Genomic DNA, 14,687 nt, shown 5'->3' with positions numbered 1-14,687 from the left:
TTCACAAACGCCGCGCGATCCTAGCGGAGAGAATTCTTACGTAAATGAAAGCTCGTGCGCGTTACGGTACGACACGATATGTAATATCCGCGCGAAGTCGTCTGGCCGGTGAGATAATCAGTGGCTGGTTACCCGGCGAACGTAGGCGCATGTTGTGCCTTGGCAGCCCGACGCGCGAACAGCAGTTGCTGCCAAACGCTCCACCAACCCAGGCACGCGCCGCCGACCTAGCGCCCCTGCCTCTCTGTTAATTACCAGCTACGCCCTGCAGAAACTTTGCACTGCTGCTTTTCACGACCCTTCCCCTACCTGCCCTGACACCAGATTAGACGCCATCCTATCCCGGCATCATGCCTGGGACCACCGTGAGCGACCCACCGTCGGTCTCTCTGTCGTGTTCGGTCTCCCCGTCCGCCCCGGTATGATCGCTGCTTACCGTTGCTAGTTGCGAACAACTTCTGGGGTAAAGATGATGCTGGCGTTACTCCGCTCCTTGAGCGCATGCACAGTGCTAAGGTCACTGGCGATGAGTTGAAGTCTTTCTACACCGGTTCGTCGGCCGACTCGTCGGGCAGCTGCATCAGCTAACCGCCTCACAGCTCGCGCCCACATCGAAGAGGAATATGCCCGCAAACTCCTCAACCTATCCCGCAAGCCGCTCGGTTCGTCAGAGTCCGGTACTCTGAAAATGTCCCTCGATGTTGTTCGCGCCGAGATCGAGTTGATGGGCAAGCAACACCAGCAGATCGCAGGCCAGATGAAGTCGGAGCTGGAGGAACAACTGTCGGCTTTCACAGGAGGTCTAAAGGAGCGAAGGAAAATCGTGCAGACCGGAATCGAGAAGCTCTTGAAGGTCAAGATGCAACAGACGTCCGCGGTCAACAAGGCTAGAGACCGGTATGAGCAGGACTGTCTGAAGATCAAGGGTTACCTTGCTCAAGGGCACATGGTCATGGGCCACGAGGAGCGGAAGAATAAGGCTAAGCTGGAAAAGACCCAAGTACAATTATCTGGAAGCAGTCAAGAGTACGAGCAGGCCGTCAAGATATTGGAAGAGACTACTTCTCGATGGAACCGAGAGTGGAAGAAGGCGTGCGATGTGCGTATGTCCCCAAGACCAGAATGGGCGGCGGCTAACAGAAGCACAGAACTTCCAAGATTTCGAGGAAGAGCGTCTCGACTTCATGAAGAGTAGCTTGTGGGCTTTTGCCAACATCGCTTCAACGGTTTGCGTCAGCGATGATGCGGTGAGCCACACGTTTACTTCGAGATCTTTCTAGACACTGACGGACCCTATAGTCCCTTGAAAAGATACGCCTCTCTCTTGAAGACTGTGAGGTCGAAAAAGACATTACAAACTTCATCCGCGACTGCGGCACTGGCCAGGAGATCCCGGATCCGCCCAAGTTCATCGACTTCTGCCGAGGGGATGCCGCCGACGATGCATCCATGACTTCCGAGGACAACAACTATACAGTCGCTCAATTTGCCCGTACAATGAACCCAGCTTTCCGAAGTGCATCGCCGCAACCATCACTGTTCGAATCTCACCATGATCCAAATAATCCATTGGCTAGAGAGTTGGCTCATAGGGATGGAAATGTCCCCGCATCCTCACCAATTGATCCTCCCCCGTCAGCCAGGACCGACCCACGTGCTGTAGCGCAGGCCATGCAGGAGCAGTACCAAAGCCAGTACGGGGAAATCCCTCAGATACCCCACAACGCCTATCCTGCGGATGGTATGACTCAGTTCTGCCGCATAGCTCGTTCCGAGAGAGGTTCGTCGATTTCGAGCCCGGCCCGTCCAGACAGCCGTGACTCTCGCAGCGACCTCTCGGCACCGACTTCTTTTACTAGTGCGGATCCTGCGAGCGGCCCGGCGTCCCCTATCAAGCAAACAGACGATCCAGTTGCCGAGACCACGCCCGTACCACCTCGTGAGAGAGGTGTGTTGAAGAAAAAGAGTGGCTTTTTCCAAGGCGGTAGCCCGTTCAAGAGGAAGAGTAGGGCAGAGGAAAGCGGATCGCCGGCCAGTACTACTCCTACCGGACGCAACTCATGGTCAGCGCCAAGTGCTCGCGAAGGCTCAAGGCCTCCTTACGGACGCCAAGCTCGTACGCCCATTCTTGGTAGCCATGATGCAGTTTCTGCCAGCCCGGAGCCGGATGCAGATCCAGTTGATCCCAGGGCCAATTTCCAGCTCAATGTCGGAAAGAATGTCTTCGATGTTGCATCTCCTGACAAGAGGAACGACTCCGCTAATCCAGCAGCTGAAGAGCAAGACCCTATCGCTGCTGCCCTGGCAGAATTGAAAGCACCATCTAAGCAAACTTCTGTACGCATGACGGCCGATCGGTATGCAGGACTTGCAACCCCAGCTCCTTCTGCATCCGGAACTGCGCCTCTCGCTAGCAGCAACGCTTCTCGTGGAATGCCCCCGCCTTCCTACGAGCAGCCAATGAGCCGCTTGGGCGCACCTCAACCTGCTCATACTGCAAAGCAGATGCAACAGACAACCCAAAACTACGTCAAGCAGACACAGAACATGTTCAACCCTCGAGCATCCGGAGGATCCTCTCGTCCGAGCACCCGTGGCAGTCAGGATATTCGTGGAACCAGCCCAGCTCCTGGTCCAAGAGCCACTAGCCCCCGGCCTGGCTTCAATAACCGGGCTACATCTCCGAACCCGTACGCTGCTCCTGCTGGCGGTAATAGACCTCGTGCCCAGTCGACAAGCCCCGTGAAGCCTCGCGAGTGGGGCAGCTGGAACTCTCGACAAGGCGAGCCTGGCAACGCGCAACGTGCAGCCTCACCACAGCCTCAATACAGCCGTCCCGGTACCCGTACGGGCGCTACTTCTCCTGCACCGCACTTTGGTGGCTCCAGTCAACGGCCTGCCAGTAGCGCTGGAGGTGCTATGGTGCTCGCGCCTTCTCCTAGTGAGGGTGGCGGCTATGGCGGTGGAAGCCAAAGAACTGGACGCTCCAGCGCTCGTCCCCAGAGCTACTACGGTGGTGGTGGTGGTGGAGGCGGCGGCGGCGGCGGCGAGGTCGGCCGTGTCCGCAGCAGGAGCGTTGCCGCAGATGCTCGCTACACTTCAACTGGGGCTCCCATCATGCATTACTGTAAGAAACGTCCCTCAACGCCTTGTTTTTTTTTTTTTTTTTTTTTGGTACTGACTAGCTTTGCAGCTCGCGCGTTATACATGTATCAAGCACAGATTCCGGAAGAACTCAGCTTCAACAAGGGCGACGTTCTTGCTATCACCCGAGAGCAGGATGATGGCTGGTGGGAAGCCGAAGTCCTCAGCAAGGCTGGGCGCTTGGGCTTGGTCCCCAGCAACTATCTGCAAAACTGCTGAGCAGTTCTTACCCACTTATACCCTTCCCACGTGTCTTCGGACACTGTGCCTCTCCCTTGCGTACGTACATATAACGAAGCCTTGGCATGTTTGCATTTGCATTTCAGCGATGGTTAAGCTGACGGTCGCTCTCATGATTCTGGTAATGATTTCAAGAGGTTGTTTTTGTTCGGTTGGATTCCCCCAAGATTGTTGCTTTTTTTCCCTTGTAGGTGGAGCGGTATCGGCGGGGTGACGTCCATCTTCTCCTTTTCACGAATTTCATTGTTCTACGATACTGCTAGAGCCAGGCATGACAAAGCGATACACTGCGACCATATACAGTGTCCGAATCTTTGAATATGTGAGACTTGCGTCGTCATAGAAGCTTCAAGATGAAATCATGCACAACAATGCTGCGGCTTTGAGGTTCAGCGAAAAGCATGGGTGCCGTCGTATGTCGATCATCGAAGTGACTTTATTTACCAATAACCACAGGATATACGATATATCAAGTGTTCTCTAGCTATGTCCCGTCTCTTCTAAGAGACACTTCTCCGTAAGCGCTACTGACTCCCTTGCAACCTGAACTCGACTGACTGATATAAAAGTAAAAGAGTATTGAACGCCACGATCCGAACGACCTGCCCCATCGTTGACTTTTTCCGAACCATGACACACAAAACGCGAACACCAAGCAGATAAACATGTCAACAAAAAATAAAGAAGAAAGCGGAAGAGGAGGGTAAAGAAGAGGAAAAAATAACATGAACGTCCAGACAACATCACTTTGTCCGTCTACACCAACATGACGCCTCGAATCCACTGCTTGAAGCCTTTCTCCACGCTCTTGGAGAAGCTGACCCAAAACGCCATCGTCTCGCTCACGGGGGGCGGACAGTACTCCACGATGGCTTTGACGTGCAGCTCCCGCAAGCCCCTTAGCCACAGCAGCTGCTCCACCCACTCGAAGTCCACGCCGGCGATTGCCTTCAAACCTAACCCGTACAACAAATCTCCGTTCAGCACCTTGCTCGCATCTTCCGCCGCACCACCGCCGTTGTCCGTCGGCGTGGCCGTGCCGGACGACGGGCGACTCCCCAGGCTCCGCGGCTGGATGAGCCGGAAGTGCTCGACGGCAAGCGCGGGCACCTCGTCCCACCCACTCCCTCCAACAGCGCCGGACGACGACGGCGGCTTGCCCGCAACAACGCCCAGCGAGAGCGTCAAGCCGGGCACGGCGAGTTCACGCGCCATGTACTCGCACGCGGCGCGCCACTCGGCCCGATCGAACTCTTTGACAGACGGCAGCGCGCGCTTGACCAGGGCGATGCGTGCGACGCGGGCGCGGGCGAGCGGCGTGAGGGTCGACAGAAAGGGCACGACGGCCTCGACGTGCGTGTCGAAGTCGAAGACGTAGGCGCCGTACAGCAGCTCTGCGGCTTCGGCGTGGCACTGGCGGCACGCGCGCAAAATGGCTGGGTGCAGGCCCGGGTTGTTGGCGAGTGCGTAGGTCGTGGTTACGGTGCGGGTGCGCATGGCATCGCGGATGTGGTAGCGCGGCCGCGCGGATTTCGGGGAGGATAGGATGGACGAGGCGGCGGCGGTGTTGTCGGGGTCGAGGGTGCGGATTTGGAGGGTGCGCGGTGCGCGGAGGTGGTGCGAGGCGTTGTTCTGCTGGTGGTCCTCGTCCTTGCGGTAGACTGGGGCGACGAATTTGGCGCTGGGAGGGCACGGCTCGCTGGAAGCAGGCGGGAGCAGCAGCTCCTCGTAAATCATGAGGCGGATCTCGGTGGGGAGCCGCAAGAAGGGGGATGCTTGCTTGACCATTGTGGCGGCCTTGTTAAGCAGAGGACGGAGCAATTGGGAGGTGAGAGCAGGTATGGACGGAGGCTGAGGTCTACAGCAATGCTAGAGAGAAGAGAAAAAAAGAGCGCCAGGCCGGGGGCAAGTGCGCATATCGGGCCTTATGGAGATTTGGTCGGGACCGCGAGAAGAGTAATCGGTCAGTAATCTGCCTGGCGGGCGGGCATCATGGTGTGCAATGCCGCGCCGGCGCTCCACAAGCGCGATGACGGCAGGGTATGCTTATCGCGACGCCGCCCGCCCACGGCTATCCTCGGTCTGGCTCCGGCTCCCTCCCGATCGGCGCCTGCCATTGGCCGCTGCGGGAGCCGGCAGTGAAAAAATCCCAACAGCAGATCACCGCTCTCCTAACGGTGGCACTCAGGGCCTCCTGCCGCTGCGTTGATACTCGTACATTGATTTAACCGTCTGCCCTCGAATGTCCCCAGGGGCTCCCTCCAAAACCCAAGCCGCGCCCCATGGAGTCTCCGCAGCAAATTGGCCCAAACGCCCCGCTGTCAGTGTCCACCTTAACGCCCGCGCTGATGCAATAATATAAATGTCTCACCTGATACTTCTGACTAACCCCAGGAATCCCCTGTCCTATCGCGACATCTGTGTGGGTGGTGTTGCGGTTCCGCCTCGCGCTGAAAGCAGGGCCCGGGGCCGGGGGTTTGGATGTCGTCTCCACGCAGGGCCACTATTCCTCCACTTCTCCTTCTTCGCTGAGGTCCTCTTCCGCGGCTGTTCTCTTCCCTTCCTCCGCCGACGCCTGTGCTTCCGCTGCCGCCCCGTTTGCCTCTGTCCTGATACGTTTTGCATCCGGCTCTCGTGCGGCTCCGATCTCCTTGTCTTCGTGCTTCACCGCTTCCGCTGTCTCGGCCTCGTTCTTTCGACTTCCATTGGCATCGCCGTCTCCGTTCTCTATTCTGGTTATATCGTCGCGCGACCGCTTGACGCCTTGCTCGCTGCTTGTTCGCTCCATGCCGACAGAGCTTGGTGCAGGGCTCGTGGGCGTCTGCGATGTCCTTAGCCTCGTCTGCGCATACAGGGGATCGCCGTCCTCTGGGGTCCGTAGACCTACGTAGATGCTCTCGCCGCCCTTCTGCGGCGTGACATTCTCGTAGATGTTGGCCATGTAGTTGCACGCCCGCCTGATGTCCCTCAGCTTGACGTGCTGGATTTCCCACCACGGCTTGCCATCCTCATCCTCGAACGCCACTTCGCACAGACGAGCCCCGCAGTACAGTGCCGACGCTGCTATCGTTCGCGATGTGAAGAGCAGGCAGAGCTGCGTGAGGTTGCTGTCGTTGATGAAGCTCCAGGCCGCGTTCCGAAGCCGCTTGTGGTGCTCGACATTTTGATAGACTAACATGTCGAACAGGAGCTTGTGTGGCGACTCGATCGTCAGGTCGAAGCAGATGGTTTCGAGCAGGACGTCTTCGTTGTAGAGGATGGTGTCGCGCCACCGCCAGAAATCCTTTGTCTGTTCATCCACGAGGAGATTCGGATTCTTCTGCGCGACCCGGCAGCATGCAACAACCAGCTCTTTCATCTTACGGCAGTTCTCCTCCACCTTCGTTGCGAGGAACAGGGATGTGGCGGCGATTTGCTGAATCGATCAGAAAGGCGCTTTCAGGCTGGGAAGGGCACGTACATAGTGGTGAAGCGCCTTGTATCCGTCCTTGCTGACGAGAGAGCGGCGGACGATGAAGCGGTTCAGGAACACGCCAGCCGTCGACAGGGTAAGCTGCGGCAGCTTCAACATGGCGCCGACCTGGTATATGAAAGTCATGCCCTTGTAGCGCATTTCTTTCTCTTGCTCCGGCGCCATGCCATCCTCGATCGAGGGTGTGTGCAACAGCTCTTCTTCGGTGAATATCCACTGTTGTTCGTTCTGCACGGCGACAGGGTTCGGGGGGCGGGGTCGCTCGCGCGGACGCGTTGGTGCGGCGGGCTGCAAAGGCATCTTGGTGGAGCGCGAACGCGTCGCGGACTCTAGGGAAAGTAGCTCGTGCGGTGGTGCCGGTGGTGGGTGCGGCGTGCGGACATTGATGGCGGTGGCCGCAGCGACGTTTGCGGTCAAGAAACCAGTTAAAGAACGTAGGCGGACCCTGTGGCGGTCATGGGCGTGGCGCGCCGGTCGAGAGATTACGGTGGGAATGCGACGATGGGCGGAGGATGCGAAAGTGAAATGCCGATCGAGGGACACCCGTTTTATGTCGTGGCCGCGGTTGCTCCGCTGTCCTCTTGAGCGCTCGCAACCCCGAGCTTCTGCAAGCTATCCGCAGGCCGTCCCGACCACCTTCCAGCCCCGCTCTGCCAGTCGCTCACTATCCCGCCAATTGACTCCTCTACGCTCTTTCCCAGCCCGTCTCCTACAATGGCGTCCAAGAACAAGTACTCGGTGCTCCTCCCTACCTACAACGAGCGCCGCAACCTCCCCATCATCACTTGGCTGCTGGCCAAGACCTTCACCGAGAAGTACGCCTGTCGCCTGCCTCCGGTCTGTTGGCACGTTCCCCTGACTCTTCTGCAGCAACCTTGATTGGGAGATCGTCATCGTCGACGATGGCTCCCCCGACGGCACCCAGGACGTGGCCAAGCAGCTCCAGAAAGTCTACAGCCCCGAGCGCGTTCTGCTGAAGCCGCGCGCCGGCAAGCTTGGCCTGGGAACGGCCTACGTCCACGGCCTGCAGTTCGCGACCGGCAACTACGTCATCATCATGGACGCCGACTTCTCCCACCACCCCAAGTTCATCGCCGAGATGGTCAGGGTGCAGAAGGAGAAAAACTACGACATTGTCACCGGCACTCGCTACGCCGGCAACGGCGGCGTCTACGGCTGGGACCTCAAGCGCAAGTTTGTCAGCCGCGGCGCCAACCTGTTCGCCGACACCCTGCTGCGCCCTGGCGTGAGCGATTTGACCGGCAGCTTCAGGCTGTACAAGAAGGAGGTGTTGCAAAAGGTCATCACCAGCACCGAGAGCAAGGGTTACACTTTCCAGATGGAGATGATGGTCAGGGCAAAGGCCATGGGTTTCTCTGTTGCCGAGGTCCCCATCAGCTTCGTCGACCGCCTGTATGGAGAGAGCAAGCTGGGTGGCGACGAGATCGTTGAGTACGCCAAGGGCGTCCTCAATCTGTGGCTCAAGGTCTAAGATATCCGCTGGAAGGAGTATGTATGGCGTACGCATTCTGATCGGCGTTGGAGGACACGGTGGGACTGGGTGAGCCGGTTAACTTACTAATATCCACATTTGCGCAAATGAAAGTGCTTCCACCAGGACTTCACGGTTCCGGCTGTGCAGTGGCTGCAGTCCACAAGCATCTTTCACTTGACGAGACTGCTTGCGTAGTCCGTGTTCCTACTGTTGTGGTGGTTCTGTCTGTGGATTGGATGTCCGTTCGTTGGTGTGCTTCACATTTTGACATTTCGGGAATCTGCACGAAGATCATTCCTAGTACATACTTGGGGTCTATATTCACTGCTATTGTACAGCCTGGAGATCGTCGTGAAGCGCAGGCTTACACCAACAGGTGGCTGTGCAAGGGGCACCAATCAGGAAATACCGGCAACGCGCAAAGGATTCGGCACAGCCCAGAACACGCTCCCACTGCACACATCATTTCCCGAACCGTTGACGGGGAATATTCCCTTGAGGCTTCAGAGACAAATATTCGACCAGTTCCAATGTGCACGTAGATGTCGCAGCACCGCGGGGCTGTGTGAGTGACCCGACGGCTCCTTGGAGCATCAACACGAGGATGCCGAATTTTGCTGCCTAGCCGCCTCAGGGTATTTATAAGCCGGACTGTCGTGGTACACTTGATGTCCACCATTACCATCCCATCATCAAGATTCTGTATTTCCCTCCAGCAAAGACCAGTCTACTCAATATGCCCCCTAAAGGCTCCTCCCCCTCTGTGTTGAGCGCCAGCCTCCTGCGCCGCATCACCATCTTCACCTTTCTCCCGGCATTTCCCCTCCTCCTTGCCCATGGAATCGCCTCTCACAAAGCTTTCCCCGCTCTTGGCTTGTTGCCGCTCGCCGGCTCTGTCGTCCTTGGCTGCTTTACCCTCTACCGCGACCGCATCGCTGTCAGCGGCTCGTCCATCCAGCAACTTTCGGCCTCCAACATCTTCTTCGCTGATGTTTTGCTGGCTATTACGCTACTCTCAATCCTAGTCGCGAGCTGGGTCACTCTGACCAAAGAGTCATGGCGGTATGACGACGGTTCGCTGGTCATTTTGGGAACATACGGCACGGTGTTCATGCTGGTGAACTTGTAAGATTTACCTGCCCCTGCTCTCTATCCCTCCCTTTTTCTACAACCGACGTGCTAACAATCTCATTTTACAGCATCATTCATCTTTATTTCGCTGGCTTGCAGTTTCTACACAAGATGGCGACAAGATCCTGCAGCTGTGCGCATTGTCAAAGCGTCACCAAGAGTAGTCCTCTGATGCGCATAGTGTCAGAGTACACCCTTCTCAACGAGGAAGACCCTGAGGAGGAGGAGGAGGAGGAGGAGGAGTCATATACGGATGTTGAGGCCGGCAACGGGCCAAACTCCCAGTGATTCAAGCCACTGGAGCCCGCATCCAACAAGCTCTGAACGGACCCTCATCCTTTTCTGAGAGCATCCGTTGAACCCTCCTAGCACACAGACCACAGTCCTTCCTCATCGCACATAATTGACAACTAAATCGTAAACGATCAAACTCTTGCTGTATCTGCGCTGATTCTCGTTGATACATTCATCTACTCACATGATCAAAGCTTTCATCGTATCGTACCGGTGTTGATCTACTTAAATACACGCCCTTCTAATTGATACACCGGGTTTTGGCTTGCTTCAGTGCTCTTCCCCTGTATGAGCTCTGTTATGCCATCCTATCCTCCACACAGGTCAAGCTATATTCGTATTCCCTGGTGGTCTTTTCCTCAGTCCCCAGATACTCCACGATACTACCACGGTGGTTATCTCATAGACCAAGATGGGTTCGCAAGGAGACCCAGCCGCTTCAGGAATAGTCTGCACAAGACATTTGCCAAAGCTCCAGCCTTGCCATTCAGCACTACATCGAGTTGGAAGTGCACTCTTGTCTTCCTGCTGAAGCAGCATGATAGCAATGGCAGTCGTGGTTTTTGCATGAACCGACTTTCAAAATTCATGGAAACAACGAACTCAAAGACATCAAAACAGTTGTGCGCACGTATTTCTGATATCTAGGCTTGTGGAAAACTCTGGCGCTTGGAGGACTGAGGTGTCTTCTCGCGTCCATGCTTCGAGCGCTATTGGTTGGTTGGGACCTTTTTTTTGGGAGTTACACAAGCAATGAGGCCACCAATGACACAGAAGGACAGGCAACACAGCCGAATGATTGCACGAACACAAGGGTAGGGTATAATATCATATAGATCTTCTCTGCATAACCCTGTCCTTGCCTCTCCGTCTTTTCCACGTGTACTTAAACCCACAATTATATGCCGCCCATACATGCATGCAAGCCTTGTCCAAGAGCTCATCAGACAACATTATCGCCAACGACCCTCAAGACCGAGCTGCCGGAACCGGGCTTGCTGACGACGATAGCGGATTCGAGCTTCTCATCCGAGATGTCGGGCCACCTCTTTCTGTAGTACCGCTCAACCCACTTGGCCTTGACCTTCTCAACCTTGTCCTTGGGTACGAGATGCACGCTGCAGCCCCCCCAGCCGGCGCCCGTCAACCTACTGCCGACGGCCCCAGCGCTAAGGGCCAACTCGCAGAGCTCATCGAGCTCGGGGCAGCTGCATTCGTATAGGTCGCGGCACGACTCTTGAGTCTCATTCATCAGCGCGCCAAGCTGCTGCAACAACTCGGTCGTCTTGCCGTCCTTGGGGGCCGGAGGGTTGTCCAGCAGATCGAGGAACCTAGCGACGCGCAGGGATTCACTGAAGACGTGCATGGCGCGCTGCTTGAGCTTGAAGCGCTCCGCACGCACGGAGAACTTGGACTCGAAGCGTTGCTTGAGCTCCTCGACGCTGACGCCGAGCATCTCGGAAATCTGCTCGCGGGTATATCCATCTTCCTGGGTGAGGTAGTTTTCGCACAGAGTGAGAAGTTGCTCCAGCTGCTTCTGGAACTCCGGCAGCGGTGTCTGGGTGTTATCCGCCTTCCCCTCCTTCTCCTCGAAGTAAGTGTCCTGGAAACCTCGCAGGCTGATGCCCAGGGGTGATGAGTCCTCGGGCAGCGGCTTCTTGAGGCTGAACGCAGCGTGAAGGAATGCCGCGGCCAGTGTGCATTCGACAACGCGCAAGTTGTAGCAGACAGGTGCGGTAACATGCTTGTCCGCAGCCACGAAGGATTGGGCGATCACGAAGGTGAGCTCCGGATCTGTGTGGGGAAATGACACGGATCTCGTGGAGAGCTTGGGTTTGAAAGAGACATAGAGGGCGCTCCCACGCTGAGAGAAGACAGAGGCAGACTGGTCCATGCTACAGTGACCGTTAGCGGCGTCCCAGCTTGTGGAGCGTGGACACTTACCCGCCAGAGTTGACACCAACGGCACGCTCCGAAACAATGGCCAGCTCAGTAAGCTCCGTTTGGTCGACTTTCTCCTCCCCGTTTGCCCGCATGACTGCGAGAGCACTAGCGCACACGAACGCGGCGCTGCTGGACAGACCACCGCCAGCCGGAACAGTGCCATCGAGCAGGATGTCCATGCCCACCGATGCGAAGTCAGTCTTCCCCTTCTTCTTCGCCAAGAGTTTAGCCGCGCCACGCAGTCCGGACTTGAAGTAATTTGTCCATTCATGTGCAGATGCGTCGATCGGAAGCTCTCCCTGCGCGGGGATCTCAAACTCGCGTGTGGGGAATTTCTCCGGGTTGACATTGGCGATGCGGACTCGCGGGGCCTCGGATGCGGGACGGACAGCGACAGCGATGAGGACGTCGGCGGTCACAGCCATGGGCAGGACCTCGTAGAGCGAGTAGTCAATGTGCTACGCCTGTCAGCTCATATGATCCGGTGCTGGTGGGACCACGACGGCTTGCTGGCACGTACCTCGCCAATGATGTTCACGCGGCCGGGGCTACGCGACACGAAATCGGCCTGCTTGCCGTAGCTGTCCTTGAACGAGGCCAGGAGATGCTCCCAGCGCTTCTGTTGGACGGAAATGGCATCTTCGGGATAGATGTCCTTCAGCGAGCTTGCGGTTGGAACTTCCATGGCGTCGGCGGGGTAGTGGTGCGACTGACGGACGTCGAGGGTGACGCAAGCATATAAAGGCGACAAAGGCTGGGTTTGTGGAGGGACGGGGAGCCGCGGGGCACAGGTTGTGGAGAGATTTGGGTGGAGCTGGGCCGTCGAAGCAATTGGGTGACATCAAATGGTTGCGGTGATGCTCACGAGCTCGCTTCCACGGCTGCCCCGCCTTGCCCCGCCGCCGAGTCGCCGCGCTCGCTGCCATCCCGCCCCAACGGCTTGTTGACCCTTTCCGCCTCGCATCGCCGGTGGGCGCGCCAATAGCAATGGGCGATCGTGCTGAGATCCGCATCGCCTGTTGCACAGCGAAAAGCTCCGCGCACTCTGCTCAAACTGAAGTCCGTCGCCCACCTTCCGCTTTGGGCCATGGTTCAGCCACAACGCGAGCAAAAACCTTTGTCAATCGCATGATCGCGGAGACGCTCCGCAATGCGCGCCTCGACAGGTGAGCATGGAGCCACGGCTTCGCATTTTGCACTGGAGATGGCTCGGCCTGGGAGGGTTCCCGCTGGCAGAGATTGACGGCGGGAATGGACCCACACCCTGCAGGCATATCCTGGGGCAAGCCGGCTTTCTAGAGCGCGCGCAACGGCTCCCTGCGTGTTCCTGCAGGCTGCATGGGCTTGCTCTGCAATAAACGCTTGCAGCCGGATCGGTGGCCGCACCATCCAATCCAGCGCCAGCGATCGGCCGGCAGTGGCATAGTGTCGCTGATATCCAGCTACCCAATTCAGTGGTGGGACCAAACGCATCATGACAGCTGCGCCCTGGAGTCAGCCAACGATGCATGCTGCAGCCAGCTGGCCTCTGGTTTGATTGCTGTATGCAAGGCCCTCTGCAGCAGGAACACGTGCTTCCGCGCCTGCAAATTATCAGAGTCCGCAGCACGGGTGGGGAGGACGGGGACCGGAGACGCGGCAGTGAGCATGCAACGGATCGCGGCCTCCATGCAAGCAATTCTCAACCCGGAAGCTTGGCCGTGCAACGGCAAGCGGGGCGGCCACGTGCGTGACGTCGGAGGCCCCAGAAGCTCGGTTCTTCAGATGTTTGCGAGTACCACTGAAGGAAGCGCGGTGGCACTTGCATAGGTGAAGATGGAGTCTGACAGTGTTACTCACGCCCGCGCCTTGCGGGCGAAGGAGGGCAAGTCGCATGACCTCTCGTGGCTCAGCCGCTACGAAAACCGGCCCATCAGCCAGACACGTCGCCGGGCGAAGGCGGCAAATCAGACCCGGTGCAGGCAGCGGCGAACGCGTGTAGGTGGACGTGTGGGTCCGTCAGCCCTACAGGGACCGCTGCGGCTCAAGGATGGTTCCATGGTCCTTCTTTTCGTTGGGCACCGGCTGCGGCTGATATATGGCTCGGGCGGTGAGAGGGCGCCTGGCGCCTGGCGCAAGGCGTTGGCGTTGGCGTAGTGAAGGCGCGGAGTCCGCACCGCGTGGCGCGCGGTGGCCGAGGCAAACGCTGGCGGGGCGCAGGCAGACACGGTGAGCATGACGGGCTGGTTCGGGGATGTGGCGTGGGCCTGCAGGCGATGCGGAGAGCACAGCGGTGAGCTGCAAGTCGGGCACAGGCTGCTGCACCATGTCCCATGCCCATCCTTCGTCGCTTTCTCCATCACGGGCCCGCTCCCTTGGCCGCACTCGATCGCCGCGCGCTTGCGGATGAGTCAGCCGGGCGGGCCAACGAGGAAATTGCCTATAAACTCTGCATTGGGCGAATCTGTTGACCGCACTGCCCGGCTCTCCAATCCTGCGGACGTGCGACTGTTCTGCCCCCATCTGCCGCCCGAGGCTCTGTCCGCCAGCGCTGCCCCCCAGTGACTCTTAACATGTGCACTGCAGACCCGACTGGCGCACAAGGCTCCAGCGCTCTCCCAGCCGTCCGCGCAGCCGCATCCAGCTGAGCGGCGAGTCCGACGAGCTGGGCGGGGTGGATCCGGGCAGCTTCCTCGTGCATGCGCCTGCGCCTGCTGCATCGCGGTGGTGGCGAGCCTAGGAAGACGGAGGCACAACGCACGAAGAAAATTGGCAGCCGCGACCTCGAGGTAAGATGCCCGATTAAGCAAGTTTGTCTTCACCGGCGCAACCAGCGGCCGTCGCAACCAGCTTTTCAAGCCACGACACCACAAAACCCTCCCTCCTCCCCGCGCCTGGCCCTCCCAAGCCTCCCCGCGCCCTGCGACCTCTCAAGTCACTACGCCCTGTTTGATGCGAAGCTCACTCGCCTCTAGTGCCCACCGCACC

General features: G+C 58.0%; 6 protein-coding genes across 6 annotated transcripts; 3 read left to right on the top strand and 3 right to left on the bottom strand.

Moving 5' to 3' along the window:
• Positions 1–350: 350 nt before the first annotated feature.
• HOF1 (formin-binding protein) lies at positions 351–3,363 on the top strand (the record flags this gene model as incomplete). Its single annotated transcript, XM_066772578.1, has 8 exons — positions 351–396; positions 446–550; positions 600–1,099; positions 1,149–1,247; positions 1,300–1,516; positions 1,664–1,780; positions 2,147–2,337; positions 3,223–3,363. The coding sequence occupies 8 exons, from the start codon at positions 351–353 to the stop codon at positions 3,361–3,363; spliced, it is 1,416 nt and encodes a 471-aa protein (XP_066637857.1).
• A 777-nt stretch (positions 3,364–4,140) lies between these two features.
• On the bottom strand, positions 4,141–5,172 carry SLS55_001075 (uncharacterized protein; the record flags this gene model as incomplete). The annotated part of the gene is made up of 1 exon (XM_066772577.1): positions 4,141–5,172. The coding sequence occupies one exon, from the start codon at positions 5,170–5,172 to the stop codon at positions 4,141–4,143; it is 1,032 nt and encodes a 343-aa protein (XP_066637856.1).
• Positions 5,173–5,887: 715 nt separating this feature from the next.
• Positions 5,888–7,021, bottom strand: SLS55_001074 (uncharacterized protein; the record flags this gene model as incomplete). The annotated part of the gene is made up of 2 exons (XM_066772576.1): positions 5,888–6,799; positions 6,845–7,021. The coding sequence occupies 2 exons, from the start codon at positions 7,019–7,021 to the stop codon at positions 5,888–5,890; spliced, it is 1,089 nt and encodes a 362-aa protein (XP_066637855.1).
• A 549-nt stretch (positions 7,022–7,570) lies between these two features.
• On the top strand, positions 7,571–8,348 carry DPM1 (dolichol-P-mannose synthesis; the record flags this gene model as incomplete). The annotated part of the gene is made up of 2 exons (XM_066772575.1): positions 7,571–7,671; positions 7,727–8,348. 2 exons carry the CDS (start codon positions 7,571–7,573, stop codon positions 8,346–8,348), a joined length of 723 nt encoding a protein of 240 aa, XP_066637854.1.
• Positions 8,349–9,087: 739 nt separating this feature from the next.
• SLS55_001072 (uncharacterized protein) lies at positions 9,088–9,770 on the top strand (the record flags this gene model as incomplete). The annotated part of the gene is made up of 2 exons (XM_066772574.1): positions 9,088–9,476; positions 9,551–9,770. 2 exons carry the CDS (start codon positions 9,088–9,090, stop codon positions 9,768–9,770), a joined length of 609 nt encoding a protein of 202 aa, XP_066637853.1.
• Positions 9,771–10,719: 949 nt separating this feature from the next.
• On the bottom strand, positions 10,720–12,405 carry GAL1_2 (galactokinase; the record flags this gene model as incomplete). Its single annotated transcript, XM_066772573.1, has 3 exons — positions 10,720–11,671; positions 11,721–12,178; positions 12,241–12,405. The coding sequence occupies 3 exons, from the start codon at positions 12,403–12,405 to the stop codon at positions 10,720–10,722; spliced, it is 1,575 nt and encodes a 524-aa protein (XP_066637852.1).
• Between the last annotated feature and the right edge of the window lie 2,282 nt (positions 12,406–14,687).

The sequence above is a fragment of the Diplodia seriata genome (assembly GCF_021436955.1).
Source record: "Diplodia seriata strain FDS-637 chromosome Unknown scaffold_1, whole genome shotgun sequence".
Taxonomy (NCBI): Eukaryota; Fungi; Ascomycota; class Dothideomycetes; order Botryosphaeriales; family Botryosphaeriaceae; genus Diplodia; species Diplodia seriata.
This window is presented reverse-complemented; position numbering and strand designations above follow the sequence as displayed.